The 25,400-nt window shown below is 42.9% G+C and overlaps 2 protein-coding genes across 2 annotated transcripts; one reads left to right on the forward strand and one right to left on the reverse strand.

Moving 5' to 3' along the window:
* Positions 1 to 482: 482 nt before the first annotated feature.
* xpot (exportin, tRNA (nuclear export receptor for tRNAs)) lies at positions 483 to 14,336 on the reverse strand. The gene is made up of 24 exons (XM_082511145.1): positions 14,195 to 14,336; positions 12,342 to 12,495; positions 11,508 to 11,590; positions 11,376 to 11,432; positions 11,139 to 11,208; positions 10,789 to 11,007; positions 10,360 to 10,544; positions 10,108 to 10,276; positions 9,395 to 9,631; positions 9,221 to 9,259; positions 9,075 to 9,137; positions 8,876 to 9,000; positions 8,654 to 8,798; positions 8,360 to 8,574; positions 7,269 to 7,338; positions 6,959 to 7,197; positions 6,584 to 6,869; positions 6,310 to 6,499; positions 5,904 to 6,020; positions 5,666 to 5,781; positions 5,539 to 5,586; positions 5,385 to 5,456; positions 5,033 to 5,089; positions 483 to 4,950 (listed from the first exon to the last, which is right to left on the reverse strand). The coding sequence occupies exons 2-24, from the start codon at positions 12,426 to 12,428 to the stop codon at positions 4,924 to 4,926; spliced, it is 2,916 nt and encodes a 971-aa protein (XP_082367271.1). The 5' UTR covers positions 12,429 to 12,495; positions 14,195 to 14,336; the 3' UTR covers positions 483 to 4,923.
* A 1,960-nt stretch (positions 14,337 to 16,296) lies between these two features.
* Positions 16,297 to 19,735, forward strand: rpl18a (ribosomal protein L18a). The gene is made up of 5 exons (XM_082509732.1): positions 16,297 to 16,414; positions 17,856 to 18,035; positions 18,120 to 18,249; positions 19,250 to 19,359; positions 19,593 to 19,735. The coding sequence occupies exons 1-5, from the start codon at positions 16,397 to 16,399 to the stop codon at positions 19,683 to 19,685; spliced, it is 531 nt and encodes a 176-aa protein (XP_082365858.1). The 5' UTR covers positions 16,297 to 16,396; the 3' UTR covers positions 19,686 to 19,735.
* The last annotated feature ends 5,665 nt before the right edge of the window (positions 19,736 to 25,400 follow it).

Consider the following 25,400-nt stretch of genomic DNA (forward strand, 5'->3'; position numbering starts at 1 on the left):
GCAGTTTCCTTCAAACATTTACATAAATTGAAGTTTACAAACTTGTCTAACATATTTAAGTCTTTATGATCATCAAGGACTGAGCTGCTTAACTACAGAAATAAACTTTTTTTTATGTGAGCTGTTAATATTAGTAATAACAGAGCCTGGATGTCACAATATTTCCTTTGTGCAGATGATGAAAAGAAATGCAAATCTTTTCAAATTAAAGACCCCAAATAATTCACAAGGATGTAGGACTGAATTTATTAATTTACAAATACTTCACTTTGTCAATATTATTAATATACATCTTAGTTGTAAACTTTGCTTAGCTATTGTGGCACGAATATACCTCCATACATCATATAAAATGAAGCCAATTTCTGAATTTTTACTGCATCTTTATCCAGATATATAAATAAAAAAAGGATGAGGTGGCTGATTAGTGAACACTTTTTATGGACATTCAAACAGAAGGTTCAAAAATAAAAGTCAACACATTTCACCATCAATAAAATGTATTTATTTGGCAATTTTTCAGTTCTCTCTGCGCTCAGGACCACTTACAGGAAAATATAACCTGAAAATTCAAACATCCATTAAATCCTTTAAATTAAAAAAAAAACCCAAAAAAACCCTGATTCTGCTTTTTTGTGGGTTGACGGATTTGCAGAGCTGACCCTTAGTGTCGGCGTGAATACTTCTACGGTATAAAAAAGTCACTTCAAGCTGATGGGGCATGAACAACATGTGGAGGTGCACATTTTTCTATAGAGACTACAAGGTGTAGATCCTGGTGTTAGTGTAACAGCTGAGTGTTTTTTAAAAGCGTTCGGCATTTGCAGAAAGGGAGATATTAAACAAGCAATAATTCCAGTCTTTCATTTACAGTCATTAGAAACAGGTGCTCATCAGGTGTAGTTTTACTTTGGACAGAGCTAAGCTAGTCATTTACAGTCTTTATGCTAAGCTAAGCTAAACAGTAAACTCTCAGACTTGAAGTAAAATCCAGCTGAGCATCTCCCTGAAGGAAAGTTTTAATTTCGCTACAGACATTCTTTTAAAAGAAAGGTCACCTAAAAAAACAAAAACAAAAAAACCCCCCAACTTCCCCCCCAAAAAACCCTGACATTTAATAAATGTTTTTGTATTTCTATAGAAGACAACTTGAGTGCATTTTTGTATCAACGCTGGGACCTTTTTTAAATTTTCAGTGGCGGAATATGGCTTTTATATGTTGCTAAGAAATTTACAGTCTGAGAAAATCCAAATCCAAACTGCAATTAGTTTCGTTTAGCACAAAGACTGAAATCAAGGGAAACGAAATCAGAGAAACTGCTAATCAGCGTGTCATCAAAACAGCTACCAGTCAACATAGCTAACATTACAAAGGGTATAAGCAGCCACTGTAATGTTGGGGTTTTTTTTTGTTTGTTTGTTTTTTTACATCCTTTTAGCTTTGACCATCTTTGTGATATACTAACATCATCATGGTTATGTTTAATTTTCATTGTTATTAATTAGGAATAAAACATTTGAAGGCTTTTAAAAACAGGTACCCCCCCCCCCCAAAAAAAAAAAACCCAAAACAAAACCCTGTACCCTATAGATCCTTTTAGCCTAGCTTAACATAACGCGGAAATTGAAATGGGAGGAACCGCAAGCCTAGCCTACACTGGCAAAAAAAAAAAAAAAAACAGAGACAAAAGACCCACACATTTAATAACTACTGTAAATAATTTCAATAACAATGGATTTTTTTTGGATAAAAATATAGAAATGACAGATCTTTGTTTTAGCAGCAATTAGCATTAGCTTGTTAGCTAAACCAGATAAAACTAAAATCTACCTTTAATTAGGTAACAGGCCTCTTTAGCTATTTATACTAAGCTGGGTTAAAGTTGCGGTAACAACACTGGTCAATTTATAAATCGGACATAATGTTCAAAATGCTAATAAAATAATTTCTAACCACAGATATTTGTAGCTAAGCAGGCTAACTGTTTTCGCGTACTTAGCTTGGCAGCTTTTATTAACCTAACATCATTGAGTGAGTTCTTTCATATCACCAGAGAACTGAGGTGGATTATATCAGAGCCAGAAACCAATTGCCCTGCGTTAAACCATGTATTTAGACCACTAGCACTTTGCTAGGTCTATGGAAGCCCACATCTGCCAAAAATAAACTATTTACGATTTTTTTTTTTAAAAAGCTGAAAATATTCACATTTTAGTTCAGGCTCACTATGAATGTGATATTCGTATTTGTCTAATAAAGAAAATGTTTTTCTTTTTATTTCAAATGCATTAATATCAGATATTGTTTGAAGAGATAGCATCTTTAAATTCACCACAGAGGAGAAAAACCAACTGTATTACAGTTAACTGAAAAGGTAAACAATGATTTAATGACATTTCATTAGATTTTTGTTGTCATCAAATCCGTTCTGCATCATTAATTGGCAAACTGTACATCCAATTCAATCCGTGTTAATATGCAGCTGACAACTGTTACTCCTCAAATAAACATTCGCTTTTTGGGTAAATTACGGAGCCTTTTCTTTAAAGAAAAAAAAAAAATTACTATCGTTGATTAGATTTTTTTCCCCGCTGGATTTCTTGAGAGTGTAAGATGTCCCCTTTTAACTGGAACCAACAATTTCAGGCACTTTCTCAGCAGGTTGTCCAAAGGCAACGTTTCAGGAAAATTACAGCAAATTACGATGAACACACCGACTTATTCAAACATTGGAAATATTTCCAGGGCGTCACAAAATCTGGAGGTGTGAAGAGCATCTGTACAGATTGTTGCTGTTTCAGGACAGTTATAACTGTTTAGCAGCTCCTTCACAGTAAAAGTGTTGCATAATGAATTGTCCTGAATTGTCACTGCAATATAAAATTAATCGAGCTGCTTCTGCAAACAGCAACGGTCTGTTTTTACAGGAGATTCGCATGATTTAGTTCCGATTTCTACGGTCCTCATATGCCAAGAAAAAGGAATGAAAGTTGTCCAAATTAGAGATGAACAGATTCAAATTTTAAGTTTGGTAAATCAGCATTACTGAATAAATCACAACAATTTCAATGCTAGATTACATTTATTATTGTTCAGATTTTTCTTCAAGTTTTAGATTTTGAGATTTGAGGCATCAAAAGTACAAATACTCAGAATAAGTAATTTCTTCCCCGAAAAAACATTTTTCAATTGCCAAACGTTAAACTATAAGAGACTAGAACAAAATATTTAATTAATAAATTGATGATATGAATAATGTAAAATCTATGAAAGTCATAGAAACTCACAACTGAATACAGCAAACCTCAAAATATTGAGAAACTGCATCAAAAATGTTAATTACTCAATCAAAAAAAAAAAAAAGTCACTCATGTTTGACTAAATACATCAAAGCAGTTAATAACCGGATAAACTTTTGGAATAATAAACATATTTATGTTTACTTTCACATCACACCTGTTAAAATTTTAATTTCAAACAACCTAAAACTGTGACTTTAAGGTCGAGAAAAAAACCCAAACAAAAAGCCACAGCAAGCTTTTAAGTCACAACAGAGTAACTTGCAACCTTTGCAAATTGTAATTTTTAAATTTATCAAACGAAATGTTTTTTTTTTTTTAAAGATGTGTCAGTGCAATAATAAATATAACCATGTACTGATTAATTCAATTTACATGATTTTTGTATTGAAGTAGTAAAACTAATGGTGTGGGTCAAATGTTTTGTATAAAAGTTTCATCGGTGAAATTTATAGTTTTACTTTAAAGTCACGCTTTATAGTAAGTTTAAATATTCACTTTTTATGAAATTATGGAAACCAAATTTTTACGCATTGAGTCCCCATAAGGTAACCAAAAAGAAAATTCAAAAAACAAATACAAAGTTGTGTTAATACTCAGCAAGTTGCATTTATAAGAAAATACCTGGAATAAAATGTTCATTCTGAAAGTGAATTTAATTGAATACTCCATTGATTTATAAACAAAAAGTTTTAAGAACGCATATTTAATTTTTTGTATAAACTTTTGATGCCACAAATCGGAAACTTTCACTTTTATATTACATTTTTTCCCTGGCATAAATGGGCCTCCGCACATGGTTTCCAGATGGGAATGAATATTTAAAAAACAAAAAGAAACTAAACCTAGGAATTTTATTTACATTTTTAACATCTTATTCTCTTATTTACACTTTGTTCCTCCATTGCATTTTCATTTCCATCTGAAATTAAAAAAAAAAAAAAAAAAAAAGTCAGCCACTTCCAGCAAACAAAAATGTGGTGTCTATTTCCGTCACGTCTTCGGTTTTAAAATTCACGCCGAGGATCTCTGTCTGATCAGGTAACAAGATAATACTTGATCTGCAGATCGAGTCGGGCTGTAACGTTTCACTTCAAACCTAAAACCAACCGTGCAATCCTCAGCATGTATGTTTAAAAAAAACAAAACAAAAAGCCACATTTTAAATAAGAATAATGCGTCAGCCCTTTTTATTCTTCCTTCTTATAAAACTCAGTCTAGCCTGTTCTGAAATGTGGTTTCTAATGTGAGTGTAAAGCTATCGATTCTTCTAACCTAGAAGGTCACTGAGGATAATTACCCAATCTTTTCCCGACAAGAGGCATCCTCTCCTGAAAAAGGAAAAAAAAAAAAAAAAAGCCCTTTCCTCATGGCGTCCACAAAGTTCTCCACGTTTCTGAGCAGACGTGGCGCTCCTGCACATCTGCTGATCTCAGAGGGAGGGGTTTCACCAGGCTTCGTTCCGCCTCCCCGACTTAGACAAGCTGGGCTTTGTTATGCATTTAATTCTAAGTGCAAGAGCAGCGCCTATGCTAAGGTCCTGTATTTTTCAATTGTTGAGTGGCAGTATGACCACTTCCTGTGAAGAGTCCTTCAGTCCCCGTGAACTTCCAGGTTTTTTCCCTACAGTTTTCCTCGCTGGAAGAACGCCTGTTGACATAAAAAAAAGGTCATCAGTAGAAATGAAACAGGTGAACTCGGCCGTAAACCAAGAAAGAACAACAACTCGTACCTTAATGTAGTTTTTCAGGACTTTGACGTCAGGCTGCTGGAGAACCTGGCAGAGCTCCTGATGGATAAAAGAAAAGACAAACTGTTAGCAGGCTTTCTGACACACCCACCTGTCCAACGTCAAACACTAGGTAACGTTCAACCACAGTTCGTCCAAAGTACGGAGAGTCAGCAGGGTCAAACTATATATTACGATACCAACAAGAAACTATCAAGGGCGGGAAAAAAAATGCAAGAACAAAATTATTAAACATATTTAAATAAAGAAACACTTTGAAATGAATAAAACTGAACATAAATAAAGGAACACGTCTCGAGGTATTTTTGGACGTCAGGGTTTAAGCTTTTCTGACCTGTGAAATTTCCGGGGCCACCTGGAGTGATGGCAGGTACTCCTGCTGCAAGAACTGGATGAATTCGAGTCCCTGAAACAAAAACAGCACGTGTTCAAGTGGAAGCGCAGTGACACATAACAAAGCTTGGTCAACCACAAAAACACATTTTTACCCGTTTGAGATTAATCATCTTCAGTGTCAGAGCGCACTCCGACAGAACCTGAAAAAAAGAAAACAGTTGAGGCTTGTCACCAAAACGCGATTTTTCTTTTATTAAAGGTGGAATTAAAGAAACTCACCAGGACCGTCTGTGCATCTGACAGGTCAAAGGTCGGTTTGAGGGGAGCCAGGAAACAGGCTGGGACGATGTGTTTGTAGATAAAGTCGGGGAAGCCCACCATGCCGTCTTTACCTCCTGCAGAAGAAGAAGAGCTCAGAGTGAAGCTCACACCCTGTATTGACCAGCAGGGAGCGACAGAAAACGAGCTTCCTGCTCACAGGACACGACTTCCTGTCGAGGTCATGTTTCAGACTCACCCCACAGCTCCACCAGTTTGGTGAGGATGATGAAGCAGGTCTTCTGCGCGATGGGGTCGGGAAAGTCGACAGCGCCCTGAATGATGGTGAACACGATGCGCTCCATGTTTTCTGCCCCTGGAAACAAAACATTTAACTTTGGCCTGTTCTTTCATTTTAAGTATAATAAGAAAAAAATATTCTGGACCGTTTTCTCCTCTTGTTTCCTTTCCTCATTTGTTTCCTTTTTCCTACCATCTCTTTTTTTCCCTTCATTCCTTCCCTTCTTCCTTTCCTAATCCATTTTCTCTCCTTCCTTTTCCCTTCATTCCTTCTATGCTTCCTTTCCCTGAATGAGCCCTCCCCTGTGAGGTTCAGACCCTACTTCTGTGTCTACGTGTTTCTTGGCATGCTGAGTGGCGCTCACCCTGATTGGCCATCACCTCGTTCATCCCACTTCCTGCGATGGTCTGGATGAAGCTGAAGTAACTCCTCCTCAGCATCTGCTTCTCCAGTGCCGCTGTCTGGTCGTTCTCTTCTGCCGGGCGTGCCAGAACCTCGAAGATGGCAAGGACGAGGGGCATGAAGATCTGCTGCAGGAAGGGAGACACCTGCCGCTGCCGTGGCAACAGGAGAAGTTTGTTAAGGATGGCGAGTCAGAGTGTGCAGGAAGGTTTGGTGCTGGTTCAGCGGCGGCTTACCTTAAACTTGGCAGTGATCTGGCTGATGAGCGGGATGAACTCCTGTAGATCTTTGGCCTCGCAGTCCTTCAGCATGTGCTCTGAGGCAGCGGGGACGAAGGGCAGCACCTCCTCCTCCATGCAGATGATCATGCGGTGCAGGAACGAGCGGACGGAGCTGCGCAGCACGCTCCGTTGCACGGGGCAGCTGAGTGCGGGCAGGAAGGCCTGCAGGCAGTCCCGGTACACCTCGGTGCAGCCACACTGCTTCACTGTCTGCTTGTTGCTGAAAGCTTTGCTGGTCCGGCTGAAATGCCACAGACGGTGGCGAGGTGAGTAGCACGCCGTGGCGATGGACAGAATAAATAAATAAATAGATCGTTGATGGATTCTGACCTGGCGAAGCCGACGGCGTGACTCAGGCAGTCGGCGAGGGCGGTCTGACGCTCCTCCTCAGTCTCCTGGGGGAGTTTGGTGAGTAGCAGGCGGAAGGCGTCCATCAGCGGTGTCAGCAGGCTCCTCATCAGTGCCTGCTTCCTCTCCACAGGGCTCTCGCTGTTGACGATGAGGATGCCGGCTGCCTCAAACATAAAGAGCTGGTCGTCGCTGGTCAGGAGTGCCGGGAAACCGTTTTCCTAGACAGAGAAATGCATGAGTTAGTATAGGAGGAGGAAACAGCAAGAAGAGGCGGTGTTGTGATACTCACAGGTGGAGTGAGCTCCAGCAGGTCCTGAATCCTCGTCAGGATGTCCTCGACGAAGGCATTCATGTGTTTACTGCCAACAGAGAGCGGTAAACGAACACTGGGTTTTAAAGTCAACTGAGCGTATTTTCAATCATTCGTATGTTCTTTCTTAAATCAGACTCTTCGTTCATGGATTCATTAACTGCATTAGATTCACATCCGACTGTAATGAGTGTCATTCTATATTTCTGTCATGGAGCAGCCTGAGCAGACGCCTCGGGGCCTTAAGGCCTCACTGAGGGGGCCTCCTGGTCAGATCCACCTCACTCTGCCTTCCAGATTGAGGCTAAGTTCCTTAGCATCATTCTTTCTACTCATGACCACAGCGGAGGTTAGAAATCTTAATAAATAAACAGCTGAGAGCCACACCAGTGAAAGCTGGAGGTCAAAACCTGATAAAGCCGACAGATCGAAACCGTCATCATAAACCACTGAAACTGACTCCAGCCTGAGTTATGAACAGGTTCAGCGTCAGAGGGCAACTTGCTCACACGTTTCATGTCTTTTTTGTCTTTGTGGTAATATAGAAAGAAAAAGAATCATCTGATTTCAAAAGACTAAATATTACAAATTATCTTTTAAAAACATGGCTAGACATGTAGTTTTACAAAAGTTTGCACATGTTCAGTGCGTCCCCCTCCGGACGCTGTCGTCCACACGACAATAAAACTCGTCCCAAATGTTTGTGATGTGTGGACTCACCACTGCTGTTAATCTACCTGCTGGCAACCACAAGAAACTCACAAATCTGATCTAACAGTTTGTGTTTCCATGGCTACTGTGAACGAAACGACAGCTGTAGTTTCTGTTTCATTACGTTAAAAAGAAGCTGGTACAGCTCAAAGAGTTTATGAAACAATATTTTCTCAGGTTGTAGTTTTGCTGTTTTCTGTGTAAACATCACATTTTGTTGTGGTGGAGTTATTCTTGGTGTAGCGCACACTTGTGAAGCCTGTTGCCGCATCAACGGCATCACATGGCTTCCAATGGCAACGGCTTGCCATTGGAAACTGAAACATGTGATATTGTGCAGCAAGTGAAGCTGGACTCACTGTAGGGTTTTGATGAATCTGGAGAACAGGTAGGCCACCCTGCTGCGGACCTTCGGGCTGTTGTGTCTCAAGCCTCGCTGGTCCAGGAACGCCATCAGCACGCCAGGAATGTGCTGTGGCTCCACGATAAAGAACTTGTCGTATCGCACAACCGTTTCAAAGAACTCCAGAGCGACGGAGGTGTGCTGGTAGCTGCTGACACCGCAGGAAACCAGCTAAGGGTTCAAAAAGAAAACGCGTTTAAAATTTTGCCGCACAGGCGCCGAACCACAGCCGAGCGGTCATGTGACTCACCGTCCTCATCATGTCCTGCAGGGCGCTCGTCTTGGCCGTGTCTCCAGAGAAGTGGGCACCATGCGCCGCCGGTAAGGCCTCACCCAGCATGTAGAGCAGCCTGATGGCGACCTCCACCTCCATGAAGGGTGCTGTCTGCCAGTTCCTAAGAGGAGATATTACAGCTGAAACATGGCAGCTGCGTTTTTCCCACCTCTCTAAACAAATCAAAACATTTCTTACTGCATCGTGTTGGTGAAGACACGGCGGACGGCTTCCAGCAGCAGCTCCGGTGAAACCTGAGCGAGTCGATCCAAAAGCATCTTCAGCTGCTTCCTGTACTCCACAAACATCGCCTCGTCCTCGCCCTGAGAAACAACAACAGCAGGTGTAATGCCTGCCGCTCTGCCCCGCCCTCACAGAGGAAGAAACAGAAACTCACCTCGTTCTCAAAGTTGTACTCGTCATCGTACGTGAGTTTTTTCATTACAGCGAGCATGATGGCCTATGGTGACAGCGAGAAAACTTTTTAATGATTTGCCCTCAGATAAAGACGTGAGAATGCACTGAGCGCGCTCAGAGACTCACCTCGATGTTCGCTTTCTGCTGGTCCGTCAGCTGAGGAAGCTATGAACAGAAAACAACCTCAGAACATTTTAAACCACTGCTGTGAGATCCGAAGGTCCCTAATTTTTAACATGTTCTCACTTTTAAACTTGTTCCTAAAAGTTAGAAAAGCTGCCCGGGCCTCAGAAGCCTCACCTGTTTGAGGACGTGCAGGTACTCGTAGCAGAAGCCCACGATGTTTGCCGAGATGTCGTCATCCTCGTGCACCAGCAGCTGCACCAGCAGAGGCACTTTGGCCTCCACGGCCTGCAGCGTCTCCGCTGCGTCCTTCACGTTGCCGGTTTTCGCCAGCTTGGTCCAGCTCAGCACCAGACTCTGACCCATGCCGTTCACCAGCCGTGAGAACTTGGCCAGGAAGTCCACATCCTCCTCCTAAAGGGGACAGGAAGAGGAAACATAAACATGAAGCTGTAACGGAAACACATTCTGCAGGAACAGTTCAGCGCTGCAAACTTAAGAAAACAAAATCAATTTTTAAACTGATACATGTTTAACGAACCAGCTGTCAGACCACAAACACCAAATCCTCCTTTCATAAACACTGAGTTTTTGTAGAACTGAGGCCTCAGTGTTGCTGCTTTTTTCCTTTAAGTAAAATATTCTTGTGTTAAACGATGATCTACAGCAGCTATTCTTCACTTGGTGTCTTTTGATTAGCTCTGGACAGGCTGTGAACAACGATGATGGATGGACAATGGAAATGTTTCATGTTTACATTTAAGTCACAGCTGGAAATATTTATAAAAACAGCAGAACGGTGCTTTAAGTCACTGTCAGACATTTTCAGGACCCTCGTGAGCCTCTGTGGCTGTGATGGGCGTGTTCCTTGTATCCATGGTAACTCTAACCTGCTCCACGTTGAAGAAGCCTGCTGACTGTAGCACTTGGCACAGAGACTCTACCAGCTTGGTTTTGTCCACTGGATCCATTCCCTTGTTGACGATTTCAAACAGGCAGTCGCAGGCCTCCTCCCTCAGCTCCTCCATGGACATCTGGCTCAGCAGCAGGTTCACGAACCTGAAAACACAAAAACAGGTGAGACGTGATGGCCAAGGGTCAGAAATCATGTATACGACGCCTCTCCCCGTGCTTGTTCTGACCTGTCATTGGCGATGAGGTTGAGGTCGATCCAGGACACGTAGGCTCCGACCACCTCCAAGCACTGACAGGTGAGCTCAGGGTGGGACTGCTGGTACGTCTGCAGGATCTGGAACCAGGACTCCACCAGGCTGGGGATGCTCTGCTCCCTCATGCTGTCTTTGATCAGCGTGTTCCTGCGAGTCTCCTGCAGGAATACATGCAGCGAAATCATCACCAAAGCTACAAACGCTTCCTATGACACATTTCCTGTTGGGTCATGTGTCCTTAGAAACCAGTCTGTTTTTGTGAGTAACGTGTGGGCCAGAGCTCTGCGGGTTTCCTTTCCTGCAGAGGCTTCTTCCTCCCACATCAGCCTGCTCTCCTTCTCTAACTCAGCAACAAATATAAAACACCACCAAAAGTTTTCCCATCATGATCCGCTTTCTGACCTCCGGCGTGTGCAGGATGTCTCTGTCCACCACCTCGGCATCGATGGCCATCAGTGTCCTCAGGTAGATGTCGACTCCGTGGGGGTTCAGACCCACCAGGGACAGGATGTCGAAGAAGAACTTGGGCCACAGAGTCATGTACTCCATGACGAAGGTGAGGGCGAACACCTGTGCTGCCTTGTTCCTGATGAAGGCCTTCTCGGGCTGAGTGTTCATCAGCTGCGGGGAAGAGGAAGAGACGAAAGACGTGACAGCGAGTCTGTGAGGAGATGTGAGCGAGGCTCAAATCTGCACCACTAAAACAGTGAAAATTACTGTGATGTTTAAACTGGCACAAAGTTGTGACATACCTGAAACTGGAGCCACTTCATTAGAGTCTCTCTGATGAGCTGCTGCTGAACAGCACTCAAACTGCAATGTCTGTAATACACACAAACACACACACACACGCACGCACGCACGCACGCACGCACACACACACACACACACACACACACGCACACGCGCACACGCACGCACACACGTGAGAGCAGCTCCAGCAGGTAATACTCATCATGTGATCACGTGTGAAGAAGCTTCTTTCTCACCTGAACTTGATCTGATGCTCCAAGACTTGGAAGCAGAAGAATTTGACGTGGTCATCACTGAAACACAGAAATGCATTTAACAGCTGCAGGTACGACTCTAACACACCTGTGGTGTGTGGGCGGGGCACTCACCTGTAAATCCCTTTGGCGAGAGCCTCAGCACAAACCTCCCAAGCGTCCTGAGACTCCTTCAGCTGCTCGAAGTAAGCGATAGCCTGGAAATACACAGAAGGGCGACATCAATGACATCACCAGCTATTGCTCTACTCAAGCAGCTCTCACACCTCCTCCTCTCCTGCACCTTTACATCCGCAGAGGGTTTACTGGTGCTGATGTCAGGTTTTGATCTGAGTGTGCTCTGCTTATCTTGTTTCTATTGGACGCTGATGGAGCTCCAGATGTTTTTTTAGCAGGCCAGTTCAGCACCTGAACGCTGTCTTTAACTAAGAAGTCGTGTTTCTGGAAGCTCTGCACCGTGTGGTTTGTGTCTCATCTTTGAAACGGAGCAACAGAAGTGTCTTCAGCGTGTTTAAGTATGACTAAATGCAGTTTTGTACCAGCTCAAACACAAACACAGTGAGAAAAGACCTGTAAACATCTGCAGGATGAAGTGAAAGTGGCAGATAATCTGTCAGGCTGGCCGGATGCATTCATGGTGCAGAGCATCCTCGTTCTCTAGCAGAGATTTAAACCTGATCTCGTGATTATTCCTCCAGATCCTCTGAACAACCTGAAGCTTCAGTACCCAGACTCTTCCTTCACTCCACTGATTAACCTCATTTTTGCTGCGTTACTTCTGTTAAAGTACCCGTGACATTGAGTAAGATTTACTACTTTCAGCTCCTGACGTGTCATCTTTGAACCATTTTCAACTCATGCATCTGTAAACCCATCCTGCTTGATTTTTGTGACTGTTTTGGGTGTGTGGGTGGGGGGTATCAGTGGCGATGTGTGGTAGTGCCTCACCCTCTGCCTGTAGCGGGCATCGGCGTTCGGGTTGAGCCCCAGCAGGGCCTGCTCGTCCATGACTACAGCGACAGACTGGCAGGCCATTCGTGGGTTAGCTTTCCTCCAAGGCTAGTTCACTCCTCTCTGCTGCTGCCGGCCAGAACTCTCTCATCTGCAGCAAGGAAAGAGACGATTGTCACAGCACAGGTTAGTGAGATTGAAGCAGATTAATTAGATGATTTAAGGGCAGTTACAGGCTTCAGGTGTCATTTGTTCAGGTAAACTGTTTCAGCAGAAGCCAAAGAAACACGATCAGCTTTAGAGTTATTAAGGTTACAGTTAAAGAAGCACAAGAGACTTATTTTTAGTGAATAATCAGAAATCCCAGGAAAACATACAGACTCCATTAAATAAAAAGTGAATGGACTCCATTAAAAAAAAAAAACCCACACATCACATTTAGTTAAAAACTCTGTTTTTCATCTCTTGCTCCCATCCTAGTGCCGTTAAAGTTTTATTTATTTTAATTTGTCCTTCCTTTCCTTCATCCTACTTTAGTTATATTCCCTCATTCATATCCTACTTCCTTCCTTCTCCCCTTGATTCCTCCATTTTAAAAACTCTTCCTCTTCCTTTTCTGCCTCTTCTTGCTTATTTCTATCCCTTTTCTTAATCTTGTCCGTTGTTCTTTCCTTTGTGTACTTAAGACTTGTTGTTGCTGTTTGTAAATACAAATGTAATGAATAAAAGACTCAAAGTATGTGACTGATGTTGTCAGATAAAAGTAATAACTCAAAAAGAAAGGCTCCAGAGATGTGGCTCTTTCCAAAGGCCATTCCCTTTTTATCAGATTAGTGGAAATTTGATTCAGCACTGTAGTGATGATAAACACATCAGATCTAGGTTGTAGTTTCAGTGAAACATGTGAGCAAGGGTGGGATGATTAAGTTGATTATTAACACAGCTGGATAAACAGGGCGCCTCTCTACCAAACTCCATTCACTTTTTATTATATTTCAATAAAGAAAGGTTTGGGTGCTCTTCTTAACCTTATTAGCTTCGTTTTTTTTTTTAAATTCACCAAGTACGTGGTCGAGTAGGTGTACACTGCTGTACAGTAATAACACATGGGTAATCTGCTGTAGAAAACGGGCATTTCTCTACCAGACTCCATTCACTTTTGGCCCAATTTAGAGAATTTGTCCAGCGTTCTTATAAAACCAGATGTAATCAAAATTACAGACTGAATTACGTTGGCTATGTACTATGACAGGTAAATAGGTGTCCAGCTGATAGTCAGTCCAGGTGAGCTGGCAGTGCTCTTGCCCGCAGTGACAGCTCGGGTGGCGTTTGTGGACGACGGAGACCGAGGGTGATGCAACACGGGGCCAATACTCCAGCCTCCATGTTTACACCGAAACACCACCCACAGCACACGGTCTCATCTCTACCGAACACCTGAGCCCCAGGCGGATATCTCCATGTCGCAGCTCCTGGATGAAGCCCACCTTCGTCAGTTAGCTCCGAGCTAACACCTTCACATCGGAACAAACTAGCTGCTAACGCCAGCTAGCCTGCTAGCCGCTGAACTCGCGGGCGGGCGGAGGGCGCTCCTCGCATGGTTGAAACTCAACCAAACCCCGCCGACTTCACCCGAAGGTGTTTAATTAGATCGGCTGTGACGGTGCGGGGGAGCGGATGGAGCCGAGGGAGGTTCTTCCCCGGTTTATGACGGCCCGGTGAGGCTACCTGCCCGCGGCTCCGCGAGCTCCACAGCAACTTAAGCCTCACGCAAAAAAACTCAGCAAGCCTCAGCCCCGTTTGCAGTTCACAGACAGAGCTCAGAGGGGAGAAGAAGAATGAGATCCTACCTTAATGAAACCGTCCTCCTCCGGTGGTTCTTCTCCGTCAGCGCCTTACAGAGCCGCCGGGAGTACCACTGCACGAAGCGTGTCCGCGCACGATCACTTCCGGCTCACCGCGCGTGACCCGGAAGAGGGTCCGCCGTCACTGCGTCAGCAAAACGTGCACATTTTTTTAATTATTTATTTTTTTAATGATCTTTATCAAAAACAAACTGTTGTTGTTACGGTTGAGCATTACTACAAGATAAAAAAAGAACTGAAAAAGAAAAGTGAAAGAAAGAAAGAAAGAAAGAAAGAAAGAAAGAAAGAAAGAAAGAAAGAAAGAAAGAAAGAAAGGGCAATGTAAAATCTGAGAGTATAGGCATAGACCATGAGAATAAAAAGGGAAATCACGATCCACATCTCAAATAGAGAGGCCTCCTTTGAACATAAACTGAACTTATTGAATAGTACAACAAGTTTACAGGCTTTCTTGTCATTTACATGTTTTAGCAACTTACTCAAGAGTTTAAGATCATTCAGCCATCTGTTTATACATGGTTTAGCTTTGAAATGTCTGCATTTGTGAATAAAAATGTTTCCCAGTAACAAGACAGTCCTAATCACGAAGTCTAAATTGGGTTCTCAGCAAGCATCCCAAGTTTAACTACAGTTACCGTCAAATGTGCTAACTGAATTCCCCTCGGCTGTAGCCAGCTCCACGCATCAATTCAAAAGGAGTGGACTGAGAAAAACAAGTGATCCAACAAGTGAACCCTAACTCTAATTTTGAACATTTCATTAGCATTTTAATTCCTCTGTTTGTGCAATCTTTTCTTGATTTTTTAATTTTATTTATTTATGTATTTTTTCAGTGAAGCTGTCAGACTGCAGAGAAGCTTCAGACTGAATTTTGGCTGGATTTAATTCTGAGGTTAAAAGTTAAAGTTCAGCTGGAACTGTCATTTTCTCTGTCTTACACAGCCTTTGCTTCATTAGATCAGTAGATTCATTGACATGGAGATGTTGAATCAAGACCGCTTTATTTATTTTAAAAGGTGACAATAACAGGACAGAAAACACAGTAGGCCCTTTGTGTTGTTCCTGAGGTCACAGATTTAACATCTAGTTTGTTTTCTTTAATGAAAGTCACAAGATGGGTTCAGTATGGGAAAGATGAACTTTTATAGGCAAGCACATAGACCATGATTACTAGATCTGTTTCTTATGAAGTCAAAAGACACTAAAGAATACATTTACCAAGATAATACATTCTTCTTCTTGTTTTTTTTCTTCTTCTTCTTCTTTTAATTATACAAGGTTAAAGATTCCATGAGTATGTGAACACCTGTAACCGTGTGATGACAATAATCATGCCACAGGAAGAAAGAGTGCACACTTTACTTTGAATTTAAGAGTTCAGATCACAGCTTTACAGCAGGTAAACATCTGAAGGAGCATGTGGAACAGATGTGCTCCCTCAGACAGCACATGACAGGACACAGCTGACAGCTGATTCTCCCACACTCAGGCATCCAATCAGAGTGTGACATAATAAATCAATACTCAAGAGTGATCGACTCTCATATTGATCATATCAGTGTGGAGCTCTCTTTCTTCAGCTCCACCTGCTTGCAGTGGAAAAACCATCTTGGTCAAACTCTTTATTTTGTAACATTTTTGTGGTCTTAAAACAGTATTTCTAAACGGGGATTGAACCACGAGCCTGTTTTCTCCTCCGTGCTTTGATGTGCTGACTGAAGACTCGTCCTGCTGTTCATTAAACAGCAGGAAGCCTGATCTTTCTTATAAGGATATAGGGATAAGCACTATATCTTTCTATTTAAGATATAGACAGATATATGTAAACATACATCTGTGTGTTTGATGTCCAGTGTTCATGATTATTCTGGTAAAACGCTGCAGGATTATAAAGAGGATATATTTCAAATAAAGAAATCACTTGTATTATAATCAGTCCAGAGCTTCCTGCCATTTAACCCTCCTTCATTAAAAACAGATTTTAGCCTCAGAATGAAGTCATACCATCGCTGACACAAATTGTTTGACAGATGTTTGACAGATTATGGGTCAATAACTTATCTTCTTCGGTTTCTGGGGGGAACTCAACTCGGACGGCACCTCTATGGAACTTCCGCCCTCCATTTGACGTGCGCATGCTCCGCCCTGCTGCTTCCTCTTTTACTGTGGCAGTGAGCGAGAGGCACCATGAAGGCGTCCGGCACAGTACGTAAACCGTAAATTTACACTTTTTCACTCTTCACACGCGGCTTCCAACAGCACATTTAATAAAATAACGTCTAGTTTGAGGGGCTCGTGCAGAGCTATTTCCATAAAGTGCGACGTAAAGCGGCAATTTGAGTCTTTTCACCCCGGTGCGTTCGCGTCTACAACATGGCGTCAGCACCATGTGGACTGGGCTCAAACTGAGGGCTGCAGCCGGAGAGAGTGCGAGCTCTCACGCCTTCACTGAGAAAATGAGCTCGGCTTAAGGTGTGGAAAGCGGTCCAGCAGTAGCACTGATCATATTTAATCTGATTTAATTTCAGCGCAGCTTGATTTGCGCTAGTAGAAGCTAACGTTAGCAGCTAATGTGAGTTCATCTCTGACCCGAGCTATCGGCGTGCTTTTTAACCAGGCATAGTGAGCCGGTTTTTTAGTAGGATCTGTAGTTTTTAATCATTGTTTTATAAATATCTGGACTTTATGGAGCTTTTTTTTTTTTTTTTTTTTTAAAGTCTTAAACAGTTTTTTTTGTAGAATCGCTGCTTTTTCAAAGCGAGTGCGGTCAGTGAATGAGTACCGTAAAAACTCCTCCAGCTCACAGCAGTTATTCTCCACTGTAGGCCAGAACTGGAGTTGATATAAAGTGTTCAGAAACAGACACAAAGGCTTGGCAGCACAAACTGAAACACGGACTCAATGAACTGCCTTTAATCCGTATAGAAAGCACTGAATTGAGCGGCTGCAGAACCTCTTTTTAAAAAAAGCCCAATTTAAGGTTTTCTCCAGATACTCAATAATTCAGTGGCAGGTGTGTGCACACCTGTGGTGGTGATAGAAATAGGAAATGCAAAGAAAGATTTCGGCTAATGATGACAGCAAAAAAAACCCAACCTAACCCCGAGGAAGTATAAGATAAAAGGAAACAGTTATGGATTCTTGTTTTTAATAGAAAAACACAAATTTTTAGAGGATTGCGTTATTTGTAGTTTAAAATATAATTGTTCAAAAAAGCTTTAAGATATCAATAAAAACTGAAGTCATTTTAAAGTTTTGTTTTTGTTTTTTAGCCAAAATGCCACTACACACACCTCAGATCCGTCAGTTTAATGATAATTTAATCATGTTTGAATGTTTGTGGTAAGAAAATGAAACTGTTATTTTATTATTAGTTTGTTTTTGGTGATGTTTAAGTGAGCAATGTTATTTGTAGGTTGTGTGTCATTTGTGATGTCTCCGTACGCACCCAAACCCAAAGGTCACGCCGTTTTCGTGGCGTGATTTTGTCTGGCGTGCGAACAGGAACTTGGTCCTTGTCGCCTTTCTCTGCTGCTGTCGTGCCTCTGAAAGTGAATTCAGGGATCAACATGTCCTATTGTTGTCTCGCTGTTGTTGCTTTGATCATTTTACCTACATGTGACGCATCTTCATTTTCTTCCCACAGCTTAGGGAGTATAAGGTCATTGGGCGTCTGCTGCCCTCGGCTAAGAACCCCGCCCCCCCTCTCTACCGGATGAGGATCTTCGCCCCGAACCACATCGTAGCCAAGTCTCGCTTCTGGTACTTTGTCTCTCAGCTGAGGAAGATGAAGAAGGCATCCGGAGAGATCGTCTACTGCGGCCTGGTGAGTCTCTCTTTAACCCTCATTTCTTTTTTCCTTGTTAGCGACTCTGACATCGTCTAATGGCTCGTCGTGTTTTCCGGTCAGGTCAACGAGAAGACGCCTCTGAAGGTGAAGAACTTCGGCATCTGGCTGCGCTACGACTCCCGCAGCGGCACCCACAACATGTACAGAGAGTACAGGGACCTCACCACATCTGGAGCCGTCACTCAGTGCTGTGAGTACTAACAGCGGGCCAACGAGGCGCCGTTAGAAACTGTTTTTAGAAATCAGACGAATTTACCTGGATCACGGTGAGAATGAGGTTTGGATCTGCTTGGTTTACGGTTAATCCCAAAAGTGGGGATTCTGTTTTTCACAGCAGCAAAATATTAAAGATGATTTCAGATTTTGACCTTTTGTCGTGTTTTCATGAGAAATGGGGAGCTGGCTTTGTGCTTTCCTGGCAGATATATTGATCGTTGTGTTTTTGTCAGGAAAAAAGTTTGCTGATGAAAACTTGGAAATGTTTTCGCCAGTAAAATTAACGACGGTCAGCGTGCAGCCAGATTAAATTTTTCTGACTTGTTCTTCATTGTGAGGATTTCTCTGCTAAGGACGCGCCGATGGAAACCTGCAGAATCATTTCCGTTTTGTAGTTTCATGGCATCTGAGCGTGCTCCTGCAGTTTCTCCACGGTTTTAAGGACCTCCTGGCTCCAACGTCCAGCTGAGCTCGCACGAGCGCTCTGAAGCGCCTGTTCACTGGTTTTTGTTTGAGCTGCTAAACCCAGCTGTGTGTCAGCGCTGTGGTGTGTTTGGTCTGAGCTGACAGCTGGTGGTCAAACACTTGAGTGTGGACGTAACTCCTGCCTCTAAGGAGGTTTTAGGCTTAATGATGAATTAATGTCATCATCTGGATTATTTAACAGGATTAATTTAAACATCTAAAATTACTGAACTATTATTGTTCCATCACTGATGCCGTTTCCTCCAGCGTCTGATCAATGATCTCTAACGAGCAGGAAGGCGAGCATTTCGCTCACATCTGAATCTAAAAATTGAACCTTAGTAGAAACGAAGAGCAGCAGGTGACGTCTGAGCGTTTTTAGGGTTTAATTTTTATCTAAACCCTAAAAACCCTTAATTTTGCAGGGCGTGGAAGATTTTATCAACAGATGTCTGCACAGAGCGGCTGCTTCCTGTTTGTTAAGCTCTGCCTCCTAACCTCTCTTTCAGATCGTGACATGGGAGCTCGCCATCGTGCTCGTGCCCACTCAATCCAGATCATGAAGGTGCAGGTGATCGCCGCCAACAAGTGTCGCAGACCCGCCATCAAGCAGTTCCACGTAAGTCTTCCTCTCGCTGCCCTCCCTCATCAGGAGGCGGGACTCTCTCTGGGCTGCTGCCACCATTGTCAGCTCCAGCTTGAAAACCCGCCACACCAATGGCCAGATTCCTCTTCCAGGTTTCGAGTCTCCATCTTTAAACCTGGCGGTCATGAAGCTGGCGACAGACAACCGTTAGCGCCTTTGTTTGGCGCTTTAACGTCTGATCGTGTGACTTTTGTGTTTCCCTGCAGGACTCCAAGATCAGGTTCCCCCTGCCCCACCGGGTCCTGCGCCGCCAGCACAAACCCCGCTTCACCACCAAGAGACCAAACACCTTCTACTAAAAACAGCTGTATTTGTTTTTGTGCGGGAAATAATAAACGAATCGACCGAACAGCCGATGCCTCGTCTCTGTCTCCATCTTACTGTCACACAAACATCAAACGCTGAGCTGCCGGCGCTCAGTCCTCACATCACATTTAACCGTATTATGCCATTTGTATCATATTTGCTACATGAGTGTCTGAGAGCTCATCAACATGATCAATACTTGACATAATTTCAAAATGTTATGGACAAAACCTTTTTGGGGGTCTAAATTTCACATTCTTGTTAACAAAAAGTTGCCCAAAACACCCACTGTATCAACTGTGATGCAAAAAAAATCTAACAAAATATATCTTAAACAACATGATATTGCAAAACAATTGTTATGAAGGTTATTAAACATATGAATTATAATATTTCTTTGATGGGTTGGATTGGATTACAGGGTTAAAGAATAAAAAATGAAGCACAGTTTGAACAGCAAAATTACCAATAAAGTCCTGTTAGTACACAGACCATACTGTCCCATATTTATAGGGTAATTAAGTTTTTATTTTTATAAACTGATTCAGTGTGGTATGAATGGGGGAATGCATTTGCTAAATATTCTCCAAAGCTGTCTGGCGGGCTGGTTCTGGAGCCCGGGCCTTATGACGCCCCTGATTTAAAGAGCTGAACTTTGACCCACCCTCTCATGTTTTTTATTTTATTTTTTATTTTTATTTTTACATGGCTTCAAACTTAACATAAATTAATATTCTGGAGCTAAAACTTTCATAAATAAAGGATGGTCTGCCTGGGTGTCAGAGGACCGTGAATCCAATTCTGATTTTAAACTTTTAAAGGTGTCTTACAAATGTAGAAAATGGGACTTCTTCTTGTTTGATATTTTCTCAGATGATGAACTGAAGCACTTTTATCCACCTTCTCTCTAAATCCACCAGACATGACATCACTGTGATGTTTGTGATGGTCACATTTTAGTTTTTGATGAATGTGATCAAACACCAATCAGCTGACAGTTTCTATTGGTCGAACCTTAAAGAGTGATGAAACTGCTGAGGCTGACGGGCAAATCAAATCCCAACAAATCCCTGATCTCTGACCTTTGACCCTAGGAGTAATTGTGAACTTGCTGCTCTTATGCTGTCTGTCCACACGGTGGCAGTGTTGTCCAGGACATGAAGTGTAGCTGAGCAGCGATTTCAAAGCTGCCACCTCAACTGATTATTGATTAGCTTAACCTTTGTGCTGATGAAGGCCACCTTCTCCTCAGCCGACCTCAACCTCTAAACATTCAGAGCTCCGCCTGTCCAGATCTTTGTGCTGGATCTAATTTCCAGTTTGATGACATCAGGCCACACTCGAGATCATCAAGTGTGGATCGTAGCTGAGAGGCCCTGAAACCTGACAGGAATGAAAAGGAGAGACTTCCTAAACACTTTGTGTCGTCATGCTGTTTTCAAAGGTTCTGTATTTCTATGAAACTTACTCAATTGAAATTCTTCACAGTCTTTGGTGAGAATCTGAGGGACCTGCAGAAATGTGAAGGGTGAGAATGTGTGTTTGGTAGAGTGGCTCAGTGTGAATGTGGGTCCACTTCGGTTGTTCGGACTCGGCTGTAATCGTCCTCAATGTGGACTAACTTACAGAAAAGGAGTGAACTGGGCATGTGCAGAGAGGACCTCAGATAGCGCTGGAAAACTTCACCTTCATGAACATGTAAAATTGTTAGCTATACAGAGGGAGGCGGACAGCAGGAGGACGGCGGCGTGTTTTCCGTTATTTTTGAGCAGCTCCATGCACAGCACTGGTGACAGGAAGCTGGTTATAACTCCAGAAATGAATACCGCACAAAGCAGCTTAGTCTGTATGGCAGGGATTTTATTGTTGGTCTTAAAAGGCCGTTTGGTTTAAATTCTCAGGACTTCGAGCTCCGACTGCACACAGTTAAAGCTTCCCAGAGGAGCTCATTGGGAACGCCAAGCTGCCAAGAGCTCAGAGGCCCTTAAATGCTGCTGGCTGTTCTCTGCATGTTTGAAATACTGCTGATGGCTCTCACACAGAAAATAAGTGTAGGCAGAGAGGGGACGTCTGATACCAGCCTGCTGCAGGACCGAGCTACGGTGGCCCAGAGGTGCCAAATACTACAAACGTCAGAACTTTCCTCTGTTAATGATCTTATTTCCGAACGTTTAACTCACCGAGCATTAGCATCAGCTAGCTCTCCACTGAAACCATTAGCTCCAGTTTAAACATGTGTGACGCAGAGCAGCAGAAACATGCCTGGGTGGATGTTTGACCCCGCTCTCATAATTCATATAACGCCCAAGCATGCATTCTGTGTAAACTCAAAGGCTTGTGGGATTTAATTAAAATTAAATTACATTTTCTGACTGGGTTATCATGGAAAGCATGACAGCAGAGACATTTTTCAGCTTCATCGCAGGAAAAACAGTCAGCCTTTACAAAATGATTCTGAACCTGAAGAAATCAGGGCTGGAAAAATGATCCTACTTTCAAATTTAGGTGAAAAACAAACCTTTCATGAATCTAAAATATTTGAATGCCGATGTGAACCTTGAAAGTTTACCCAGAATGCACTTTTTATTAAATATGGGAGAGGAAACGACAACATGGCAGCAGCCAATAATCACAGTGAAAATACAGTCGGCCTGTTAAAGTCTGAACAATTAAATAATTGCCAGAAAATTCCTTTTTTCTGAAAATGGAGTGGTTAATGAATCTTCATAAGAGTTTTAATTTAAAATGATAATTTTAATGTTTTAAAATGTATTGTTTGTAATGTATAGTGCAATTAAAACTCAAAACATTATTAAGGGGTAGTGAAAACACTGTGAAATCACAGTGTCATTAAGTTCATGTGTTTCAGCAGTCTGAGAGTGGCTGTGGTCCAGGCATCCAGCTGGTCACCTACCAACTGGAATATCAGTGGGTTGGTCCCCAAGTCCCTGAGCAGACCCCAGGTTGTCCCTGATGCTTCCATCATGTATAAATGTTGGACAACGTCCTCGGGCACAGAGGAAGTGATGTAGGAATGTGTGTGTGATTTGGTAAAAGAGTAGTGTAGAAAGTGCTTTGAGTGACAAGCTAAGAAGGAAGGAAGTGCTCTGATTTCTCTCCTCTGCTCACTGTTTCAGGTTGTTTTAAGCCCCGCCCCCACCACGCACACAATGAACAGATTCAATTCAATTTCTTTATTGTCCCACAAGGGGAAATTAGTTTAGCAGCAGGAGGATAAAAATAAACAGAACAATACTATAAAATAATAATAACAATAATAATGATAGAAAGTTCAAGGACAATTATTTGCCATTAAGGAGACAAGACACAGTAGGGATAAAAGAGACCTGGAGTCTTTTAGTCCTCCTCGGAGGTACTCTAAAACGGCGGCCGGAAGGCAACAACTCAAACTCACTGTGAAGTGGATGGTTCACACAATTAATAATAGAATGAGCCTTTCTGAGCACATTTCTATTGTAAATAGGGATGGGTATCGTTTTGGTTTTATCCGATACCGGTGCCAAACTGGTACTTTTGAAACGGTGCCGGTGCTTAAACGGTGCTTAAACCGGTGCTTACAGAATGGAGAACACAAAATTGGTCCAAAAACCTCTCATGTTCAGCTGGTTTTTTGTAAAAAGATAACAATGTTAGCCTTTTCTGCAGCTATGGGGCATATATGGTATCACTCTTGGCTGGAAGCAGTGCTTAAACAATGGAAAAAACACAAACTTTGTCCAAAAACCTCTCATGTTTAGCTGTTTCCCACTTTTTCTTTGGTCATTTTAGCCTTTTTGTCCAGGGTGAAGGGAGGATCTGCCATCAAACAAGAAGACAGCCGCATGTAGCTGTGATGATGTTTGCTAGTTCACCTTACATGCATTAATGTAATAACGTGGTTAGCCTACTCAACATAAATTATACACGAACAACATTAAGCTACTCACGCAGAGAAGAACGGCTGCTGCAGCATCATCATCCGTCATCATTTCTGCTACACTGGCAGGGCTAGGGGCCAGGACTCTCCTCTTCGTGTTTTTGGGGGATGATGCTAACTCCGGGTCAGATAACAGGCACCACACCCGCAGTAGATGTGCTCGGTGTGAGGTCTCGCAGCAAGCTATCAAATACGCCGCATTTCTCGGCTTTTAAAAAAAAAACGCTATGCGTCGCCAGGTGTTTCATCGGATTTGAGGTGTTACCTCCTTTGACAGTATCACAGTATCAGCTTAAAGCACTTGTTGCAGGCTGCTGAGTTTGCATATTTTGCTGTGAAGTACAGCCAGACTTTTGACCACTTCGCCTTGGGCATTTTTAATCTGTAGCTCTGCTCTAAAAGAACGTACGTACCTGGACCCGCCTACTATCCTCGGAAACGTAAACTGATTGGCTAGAATTCAAAGTGTATGACATCTCAGGGGAAAAAAGCACCTAAATAAAGCACCGAAATGTGCGCTGCTTTTCGGTCTGGTTACTACCGTTTATGTCAGAACCGGTGCCATCATGGCACCGGATACCGGTACCCATCCCTAATTGTAAATGGCCAAAAGTTCATCTTGCCAGCGCCCTGAAATTTTGCTAGCAGTTTTTACCAGAAGTCCCAACTGATTCTTATTCTTCACCGTCAGGTTACCAAACCAGGCAGCAATACAAAAAGACATCACAGATTCGATAAAACGATAGAGCACAAGAATTGAAGTCAAGACAGCCTGTTACTGTGTTATACTGTTGTATTAGTCTGTTACAGTATTATCCATTAGCCATCTGCACCATCATCAGTCTGCTTAGCAGTAAAGCTGCGGAGCGTGACCTCAGGTCAGGTTATTTATCCTGTACTGGCAGCAGACGTGTCACTCTGGGCTTTCTTCCTGTTTTCTGGTGTTTTTCAGCCCAAATGATTCATTAAGAAAAGAACCTGCAGCTCGTCTCAGGATTAAATCACTGATGTGTGCTGCTGTTGCAGAGTTTCATGTTAGCTGTTTGCTTCCTGCACACTGAGGGGAATCCTGAGGCTCTGACCTGACCACAGTCTGGTCTTGGCCTCAGCCAGGTTTACTGTTCTGCGGCCTGGGCCGACAGCTCGAGGTGGCCGGGAGGCTTTGTGGATCCCCAGCCAGCCAAAAACTCTCCGCAGGTACAGAGTGGCAAAGCCTCAAACCACAAAATCCACAGGGCATAAAGGCTTAGTGTCAGGGCTGCAGGTGGAGACGCAGGAGTGAGGCGGAGGTGGAGAGGGTAATTATGCTGTGGTGGCAGTGCTGAGTCCTGACCTCTATGCTGTCCTTGTGTTTGGGACTGAACAGCTCATCAGAGGGATTCATCCAGTGCTATGAGTCCTCCAGGAGCTCACGAGGTTCCCAGTGAGCCTGCAATGATCTTAAAAACCTCGACATTCATGTGAGAAGTGTCAGTGTTCTTTTACCTGACGCACTGATTGTTCTCACCTGTGTTGGTAACGATTACCTGTCCTGCTCCTTCTGTCTCATTTTTACAGTCAGTCTGTTCCTCGTGCAGATTTGTTTAGTTGAATTTGTTTGTTTCAGTGATGGTTTCAAAACAATCTGACACTAACAGCGACACTCATCACATCTGGGTGGGTTTAGGATGAAGGTCCTGGTGGTTTGATCCCCAGCTGCTGACTCCAGCTAGTAGGATGTCAACGCTCTGGAGGGGATTTAGCCTGAGCTAGATGTTTGATCCCCGCTGAA

The sequence above is a fragment of the Aulonocara stuartgranti genome, assembly GCF_965226115.1.
Source record: "Aulonocara stuartgranti genome assembly, chromosome: 17".
NCBI lineage: Eukaryota > Metazoa > Chordata > Actinopteri > Cichliformes > Cichlidae > Aulonocara > Aulonocara stuartgranti.